This window comes from Populus nigra, chromosome 16 (genome assembly GCF_951802175.1).
Source record: "Populus nigra chromosome 16, ddPopNigr1.1, whole genome shotgun sequence".
In the NCBI taxonomy this organism is placed as follows: domain Eukaryota; kingdom Viridiplantae; phylum Streptophyta; class Magnoliopsida; order Malpighiales; family Salicaceae; genus Populus; species Populus nigra.
The window spans coordinates 7,973,822-7,983,362 of record NC_084867.1 but is presented as its reverse complement, the minus strand read 5'-3'; the positions used below and the strand labels follow the sequence as shown (position 1 = coordinate 7,983,362).

The 9,541-nt window shown below is 30.4% G+C and overlaps 1 protein-coding gene across 1 annotated transcript; it reads left to right on the top strand.

Moving 5' to 3' along the window:
• Positions 1-6,172: 6,172 nt before the first annotated feature.
• LOC133675845 (probable xyloglucan 6-xylosyltransferase 5) lies at positions 6,173-8,674 on the top strand. The gene is made up of 2 exons (XM_062097361.1): positions 6,173-8,016; positions 8,387-8,674. The coding sequence occupies exon 1, from the start codon at positions 6,621-6,623 to the stop codon at positions 7,980-7,982; it is 1,362 nt and encodes a 453-aa protein (XP_061953345.1). The 5' UTR covers positions 6,173-6,620; the 3' UTR covers positions 7,983-8,016; positions 8,387-8,674.
• The last annotated feature ends 867 nt before the right edge of the window (positions 8,675-9,541 follow it).

The window sequence follows — 9,541 nt, the reverse complement described above, 5'->3', positions numbered from 1 at the left end:
TGATGAAAAATAAAAAAAATGATTAAAATTAATTAGATTTATTGAAAAAACATATTTTTTAGAATTTGTTTTATTTTTTTTTGAAATATATAAAAATAGAGGTCAAATTGGATTATGACAACTATTATAACAAGATTTTTACCCCCTCAAAAGTTTCCAAGAATTTCTAAAAATAATTTTGTTTTTAGAAAAAGAAAATCATCTTCAAAGAAAACATTTCTAGAAAAAACAATCATTTAAAGAATCTTCGAAGAAAAAAAGGTTTCATAAGTAAAATACAATTTAGGTTACAATCAAGCAAGAATTTAATTTACATCTGGTTTAAAAATAATACAAAAATTAATTTATAGGTGGTAAAAAAAATGCAGGAATGCAGTTAAAGATTTAATTGAAGACAAATTAGAAAAAAAGGATAGTTAAGTTAATGTTTATGATTTTATTATGGTTCAGATGTTGTTTCATTTATTCCATTTACAATTGTCTTTAATGTAAAAGGAGATGTCATACTTGAAAGAAAATGTAAAATTGTTGTTGAAATAATAATGAGATATGATCCAGGATGATTGGATTAGAGAGTTAGAAAGTTGTTATAGAAATGCATAGGTGTTTGTCGATAACTTGAGATGTCTTGGATATAGAGAAAACTCTGCCAAAATTTACGTAGAAATTTTGGTAGTGTTTATATGATTATTTGATAATGTGAAATAAAAAAATTTACCATGTTTTTCCCGAGTTTTAAAGCTCAAAAGGTTATAGAAATAACGAGGTGTTTCAATGTATCTACTCTGTCACATCATTTTTTTTCTCAACAATATGGTCATTGATTCAGAAATAACGAGGTGTTTCAATATATCTACTCTGTCATATCATTTTTTTTCTCAACAATATGATCATTGATTCTTTGAATAAGATTTGAAATTTTTTTAAAATATTATTCCACCTCTGCACAAAAGTTTCACAATTAATACTATTTGAGAGGATGATGAATCTTTTATTAATCACTCAAATACCTTTATATATAGTTGATGTTATACCCAATACCAATTTGTTATCTTTGACTAGGACAACATGTAGTCAAGATCAAAGCATAACAATATTTATTTAAAATAACTTAGTGATCTCAAGTCTAAGAATCACTTACACAACTGTCACGTGAACCTTTCTATAAATGTAAATGATCTTTCCATATGAAATCCTCATGTTGGTCAGTTTAGAGTACATGTCATGTATCAAACACCTACATGTTAGTTTCAAGTACCCCCAATGCATCAACTTATGAGAACAACTGCTTCATTTCATAAAAGAATTAACATAATATGTACTAGTCTCAATGACTAAATTAATGTCTAGTCTTAATATAGCATTGACCATGAATATTTAGAAACCATGCTTTGATGCAATATGAATATCATAATTATAATAACTTTATAATTTTCTTTACAAAATATTTTTGTCACAATAACTTTATTTTTACTTTAGACTCATTAATAAAATATTAGATTCATCGATCAAACATAAATGAATATTAAAGATGAAAAAAAAAACATTTATTAATAACAAATATGTTTTTCATGAACAAGTTAGTGTCACATGTAACCAATCGATTGGCTACAAGACATATATACTAACATTTCGATGAAAAAGGTTGTGAAGGAGCTCTAAACCATGACTTCTCCTTTTAAAAGTCTTAGGACTTGGTTAGAGAGTAACTTGTCTTAGACTCCAATATATTTTAAACAAATTTGTTTTCTTTGTAATCTCATAAATGTAATTGAATTCATTAATATTTTTATTTATGATTGCAATTTTTGAATAATAAGAATTATATATTCTTACTAATTCATGAATATTAAGGAGTAAAGTTTTATTGGTTCATTTGGCTTGCTCGTTGGCCTAGATATAATAAAGAGTAGAATGAATTATTTTAAACCTATATTTTTTTCAAATTGCTATACCTCTTCTTTAGTTAATATTGTTCATTTATTAGTAGAGATAGTTTCTAGAACTCTAAATTTATGGATGATTTTCCCCCCAACTTTTTCATAACTAAAAGATTCCTAAAACTTATGGTTACTTTGCTTTTTCTTGTAAAAATTGTTTCTTTCAACTAGTGTTTAGGAGGAAGAAGAAAAATTTTGAAAGGAAAAGCAAAATATTCATAAATTTTAGCATGTTTTTATTTGCTGAAGAAATGCACTTGCACTATTAAAATTGAAGAAAATCTAAAAAAATAATCTAAATTTAATTAAAAAGTAGTTACATAGAGGTCAAATTCAAAATTAAAAGCTAAGAATTCATAAAAGAAAGAGAAGTTGGGAGATCAATTTTCAAGTGACTTAAAATTCAAAAGAGGTTTAAATTGTTTAAGTTAATATATATTTGTAGGTATTAAGTTTTAACATATTTTATATGTGATATAGTCGTAATTAAGACATAACATCCATGATGAACTATTTCACTACTATCATAATAATAATAATAATAATAATAATAATAATAATAATAATAATAATAATAATAATTTAAAGCCACGCGTGAAATTAAGGTTGTTAATTTCGTTATATTCCATCCGGAAAGGTCGGTGTATCTTATTTTAGTTCCAAAAAAAGAACAAATCAAAACAATTTCATCTTTCTTAGAATCTCGGCCTGTTTCGAATATTCCGAACGGAACATTTTGATTATTTCTAGCCAAATAATTTTTCTTTAAGACAAATATATGCTTCTTTAATCTCATCCTTCAATACTTAGTTTATTGGAGATTGAACTTTATAATTTATTGTGGTTTTTTTTTTTTTTTTTGTTATCTCAATCTTATGATCCATATCACGAGTTTGACAAGTTAACTTAATTGACTTAAGTTTTTCTTGTTTATTTTTTTAATTAATTTTTTTTAGTTTTATCATTTAACATTTGATTAATTATAAATTAGAATTTATCGTTTGTTTCAGTTTGTTTTCTGTGAAATTATCTCAGTCTCATGATTCGGGTTATGAGTTTTGTTAACCTAAGTAGACTTAGGTTATTTTATGGTCTTATGACTCGATTCAATTCAATATGTAGTGATCTCAACATTAAAAAAAAATATATCATTTTAATTTTTTTTAGTCAAACTATATTTTTACCAGTGATTCAAGTTGTTTTTGGACCTGTCGAGTCGATCGGGTCACATCTAGTCAACTTCCACATCTTTACTTGTATTTCAAATTTGAATCATATAATTTTAATTTAATTTATTTTTGGATTTGAATTGAAATTATGTTTGTTGAATTAATATTTTGAATTATATATATATATATAACCCCCAAATAGTATGTTGAAATGCTGCAAAACTAAAATATATTCATTTAATTGAAAAAATAAATTATTAAATGAAACAGAATTGACATCTTGAAAGAAATTACCATGCCTAACATGGGTCAAATGGAGAATCAATTAAAGCTAGACATTTTGAGAAAATGTTTGGAGTTTTTTTTTTTGTAGAAATTAAATAAGAGACACCACTAGCTAGAATATGAACAAGAGCTGAGATGGGAAGCGGGGACACCTTGGCACGTGGGTACAAGTCACAGACCATGAAGATTGGTGGCGATCTGTTACGGACATGTAACCACCCATGTGATGTGGGAAATGCACATGTCAATGGTTAAGTGTTGGGGTCACGTCCTTGCAGTGCGCGTGGTCCGCGTTCGGTTTAACTTCGAAGCTCCAACATCTGGGACTAACTTGCCAGAAGCAGCTTCCCTACCTTTCTAGCCTTCTAGGCTCCTCTTTCTGGGAACCATCCGACGGACTCGACTGAACGCGTTAAAGCTAGCTGTGATCAGCAAGAGACAGGCCCTTGGACGCCTGAAAGTCCATTTGACTGGAAAGATAAAAGTGCTTGGCCTTTTTTTTTTTTTTTTTTTTGACTTTCTCTTGATTTTGGAGATGGAAAATAATACCCTCTCTAATTTTCATGTACATTTAAAATTTTTATAATTACGCAAACAAGTTCTTATTTGGCCCTTCAACTAAAAAAATATACAATCAAATCATTTGATCTTTTAATTTTTTATGGGTTGATGAAGTGTTTTGTTATTCTATTTTTATTCATTTTTTTTATAGATTCTCTATATATAAAAAGTATTTTTATTAAAATTTATATTCTTTTATCTATTTTTTTAGTTAGGAGATCATGTGTCAATCATTTATACATTTAACCAATAAAAATGGGTTGATGACATGTTTACTCTTGTATTTATTTTTTATGAAATCTTTCCATATAAAAAATCTTTTGTGGATTATATTCTACCAGTTCTGCTTAGTTCTATGACACTTGTCAAAAATTTATGTATTGACAAATAAGATCATTACATGAAAAATAAAACTATATATATAAAAATTCAAATTCAAACCAATAAAAATTTATCATCTAGTTAAAAAATGATAAAGTGAGAATTTAGTTTATAAATGTTAAAAATATTATATTTTAAAAATATGTAAAAAAAAATATAAATTGGAAAGATATAATGTAATAACAAAAACAAAGAAGAAGAAAAATATTGAACTAACGAACCCATATTATTTATAAATAAAAAATTATATTTCTTTTTACTTTTTTGTGAGACTAAATCATCTCAAAAAAGACAATTAACCATAAAAAAAATAATATTCTAAAGACAATTATCATCCTGGCTAACATTTGTTTTTTTGTTAAAAGGGTAGGATAGATTGTCTACCCACCCTTATTTGTTTTTTTTTTAAATAAAGGTCGACAATGCAAAAAATCCAACCATCATTGCGGTGATTGAAAAGTTAGAGTTAAGATTTTTTAGTATAAAATCTTTTTTTCACTTATTATATCTCTAAAACACCTAATAAACATCCTTAGAATATTAGAAAAACTAATTTATCAAGCTAAAAACCATATAAAATGGCTTAAAAATACAAAATCAAATAGATAAAAAAATTTATCTCTACCTCGATTTGTTTTTATAAGCAACTTGAAGGTTTAAAATAACCACCATCAAGCTTTTCTCATCGAATGAAATATACTGACACCAAGAACAACAAGTTTCGTTATCCTAAAATAGTCCAATCGTTAATTTTCTCTCTCATTACTATATTCATAAGACTTTCTCACTTATCTCTTAATGTCATTAGCTGAAAAATAAATAAAATAAAATTTTGGATCAAAATAAGAATTGTTGATAATATGGGATCAGACCTTTTTTAATTGTTTATGTTTTGATCCTTTATCTTTTAATTTTATATATTTTTTTATATAATTTGAAACCCAATTCTATCTAAGTAGACTATAAAAGTACTTAATTAGAAGAGAAAAAGAAGTTTAAAAATGAAAAAAAAATTGAGATGCTGCACAGTCTTCTTTTCCATGTATAAAAAAGTCTTTTTTCCTTTTGTACTTAAATGTTAACATGCTTAGCAATCTTTTTTTCCAGAAATAGATTATATAAAAATTGAATTAAAAATGGAAACAAATAAATCAATTGTATGAAATGAATATATGTTTGACTTTGCTATTACATGTGACTGCACGATCATTGTTAACCAATAAATGAGCATAACAAATTGGGATACCTATTATTTGCATGTCTAATTTTTATATTTAGAAATTTATTAAATCTCGGTTAATCCAGTCGAGTTAGGTTGGTATAAAAAAAATAATTTTTTTTAATAATATTATATTTTATTTATAAGAGTTGAACTCAAAATTTTATTAAAAAAACAAATTTCAAACTTTTTTTTAAAGTTGTCATATTCTCATTTAATTTATTAAAAATTAACATTTAAATTTTAAATTTTATGTTTTTTTATGAGATTATCTCAATTCTATTTTTATAATAGCAAAGTTTCCGAGTTAACACGATTTAATTGAGTTTTTTGTTTTTATTTTTAATTTCCATAATCCAAGATGAATCAATCAAGTTCTTTTCAATTTTTTATTCTTTTGTTTATTTATTTTGTAATATTCTTTTAGTTATATTATCATAATTTTGAAAGAAATTTTGCCGTGCCAGCGAGAGAGAACGAGCTACAAATATATGAATCCTCCTTGAAGAAAAATCAACCGTACAATACAGTCATTTTCATTCCAATAAATAAATCATAGTAATAAGCATCCAAATCAAGTAACAAAATATAATCAACGTGATCCCCAAATCCGACAAATGCACATAACCTGTCTGTCTTCCAATACATATGTTTATTTATTTAATTTAAGAACCCCTATAACCGCCGATTATTGGAGGCCAGCCGTTTCATGTAAATCTCCTCTACTTCCAGCCCTCTGTCCCACCACCACCACCGCCACCTCCGCCACCCCCACCCCACGACCACCCCACGACCACTCCACCAAGTCCTTTTAGCTAGGGTTTTACATCTCTCTGGTAGAGAATAAAATATATGCTCAAAATATCAAATGTTCTCCAGATCTATAAATAAACTACTATAACTTCAGTTCCTTAATCTGTCCACCTAGAAGATAGAGAAATTGGGATCTCTCTCTCTTTCTGTCTGTTTCTTTTCTAACACATACAGAGACAGCTGCTAAAACCATTATTTATTACATCTAATAAGACTCTCTCTTAGAATTTAGAGAGACAGTAAGATAAGAATATGGGACAAGACAACTTCGCAGCTCAGAAGAGAGCTAGCGGCGGTGGAGGAGCTGGAGGGCTGCCCACGACAACCACCGCCAACGGCAGAGCTCGTACAATGCTCCCACGTGGCAGGCAGATCAACAAGACATTCAACAACATCAAAATCACAATCCTCTGTGGCTTCGTTACAATCCTCGTCCTACGTGGCACTGTCGGCATTGGAAGCCTCAGTAGCTCCGACGCTGACGCCGTCAACCAGAATCTAATCGAAGAGACTAACCGGATCCTTCAAGAGATCCGATCCGACAGCGAACCGGATGATCCTGCAGAATCGGAGATCAACCCTAATGTCACCTACAGTTTAGGTCCCAAAATATCCAATTGGAACCAGGAACGCAAGGTATGGCTGAGTCAAAACCCTGAATTCCCCAACTTTGTTAATGGGAAGCCTCGGATTTTGCTATTAACCGGGTCTCCTCCTAGTCCCTGTGATAACCCTATTGGAGATCATTATTTGTTGAAGGCTATAAAGAATAAGATTGATTATTGTAGGATTCATGGGATTGAGATCGTTTATAATATGGCTCATTTGGATAAGGAACTTGCTGGGTATTGGGCGAAATTACCAATGATTAGGAGGTTGATGTTGTCCCACCCAGAAATCGAGTGGATTTGGTGGATGGATAGTGATGCGATGTTTACTGATATGGTGTTTGAGATCCCCCTGTCCAAGTATGATAAGCATAATTTGGTGATTCATGGCTATCCCGATTTGTTGTTTGAGCAGAAGTCGTGGATTGCCTTGAATACAGGGAGTTTTTTGTTTAGGAATTGTCAGTGGAGCTTGGATTTGCTTGATGCGTGGGCTCCGATGGGTCCTAAAGGTGCCATTAGAGAGGAGGCTGGCAAGATTTTGACAGCCAATTTGAAGGGAAGGCCGGCATTTGAGGCAGATGATCAGTCAGCTTTGATCTACTTGTTGCTTTCGCAGAAGGCTCAGTGGATGGATAAGGTTTATATTGAGAATCAGTATTATTTGCATGGGTATTGGGCGGGCCTGGTGGATCGGTATGAGGAGATGATGGAGAAGTATCATCCGGGATTGGGTGATGAGAGGTGGCCATTTGTCACCCATTTCGTTGGTTGCAAACCTTGTGGTAGCTATGGGGATTATCCAGTCGAGCAGTGCATGAGAAGCATGGAGAGAGCTTTCAATTTTGCTGACAACCAGGTTCTTAAGCTGTATGGATTTGGTCATAGGGGATTGTTGAGCCCTAAGATCAAGAGAATTAGGAACGAAACTGTGACTCCATTGGAGTATGTAGACCAGTTTGATATTCGGCGTCCAGTGCATGACAACAGTGGATCAAGGAGCTAGCAATCGAAAGGCGTTCCATAAGTCATTATTGTAGGTAATGTAATTCCTCAGTCAAAGGCAGATTTAAATTTGATAACACTTTCAGTTTAAGTGAGTTTTGCTTGTGATATTGTTGTTCTCTTCCTGCTTCTGAGAAATACAGGGTAAAATTCTTTTATTAACTCAAATTTGTTTTCCAGCCATGTATGAGTAATCAATGAAGCAAATTTATAATCGAAACTGCAGTCCTGTGTTTTTTCTCCCTGATGCCTGATGGTTTCCTTCCTTCTATTTTTTATTGTTAGTTTATATAATGCATGATCTATTTATTTTCCTTTCCATTCTTCATTTCTCCAGTTCCCTTTGGTTGAATTGAAATGTTAACAAATTCATCCCCTCTTTTTTTTTTTTTTTTTCTCGTGAAGTTCATTGCAAACTGGCATATGATCCATGGACTGAATTTGGTGGGTGTTCGGCATTGTGGTTAGCCAAAATGGAAAACTCACCATAATTGCAAAAGTGCTCAGTTATCATCATACCTTTGTAGGGGTGCCTTTTTATGTTTTTTGACAAAAGTTGGATCAATGTATTTTGGAAAAGCATGATTTTATGCTTTTGAAATTCCTTTTAGTTAAGAGATTATCATTTGAACCTTGTATTACAGTAGCATTAATATTTTCTCAATTAAATTATATATATTTTCTTCATCTTAACATCAAGGTGCTTTTAGTGGTGCGGGTCATCAATACCTCTTCCAGAAAGCTTTCCAGCAAAAAACGCAGCTGCTTTCCTCCCCACTGATATCCCTTGTATTGCTATCTTCACATTAACTGATTCTACATTCTGAAACATCTAACGATGAAATGGTTGCTGTTATTTTTCTTCTTTGAGACTATAAACATGCACACAGTTTTTGTTAGATTCCTCTAGTTTGCGTGCCCTCATGATTGTGCGAAAACTGGGTTGTATGAACCTATGGAGCACAAATATTCATACTAAGGCAACAATGCTATATGGATTCATATCATACGCATGCATGCTTTACTCTTGTACATATTACAATACAACTCTATTATCATGCATTTCATTCCATATCTTCTTCTCCCTTTTCTTTTAAATACTATATTTACTAACAATTCATCATCACATAACTACTTCCAAACCATTCGGTTGACTAAAGTTAATTTCATTGATGCTCAACAACATGGGCTACCCCATTTTAAGGTTATTTAGTTGCTATTTGCCACAAATATCATTTATGTGATATCATTTTTCTTTGAGCCTGTTTGGTAGTGTGGTTGCGGTTGCTTTTCAAATGACTTTTCGTGCTGAAATGTATGCCAATGATTTTTTTTTTATTTTTTAAAAATTATTTTTGACATCAGCACATCAAAACGATCCAAAACATATAAAACATATTAAATTTTAGCAAAAAATTTTTTTTAAAATTTTTTAGGAATGTAGTTTGTACCGTTGCGTTCCCAAATGATGTCTCATCTCTCATGATATCATTTTTTCCCGCTCTAAAAGCCTAATTTCTTATGATATCAATATCTCATCTTGAAGGCATACATTTTCAT

Excerpts from the sequence above, each read along its gene's own strand:
- LOC133675845 (XM_062097361.1), top strand. The coding sequence starts at position 6,621 with ATGGGACAAGACAACTTCGCAGCTCAGAAGAGAGCTAGCGGCGGTGGA.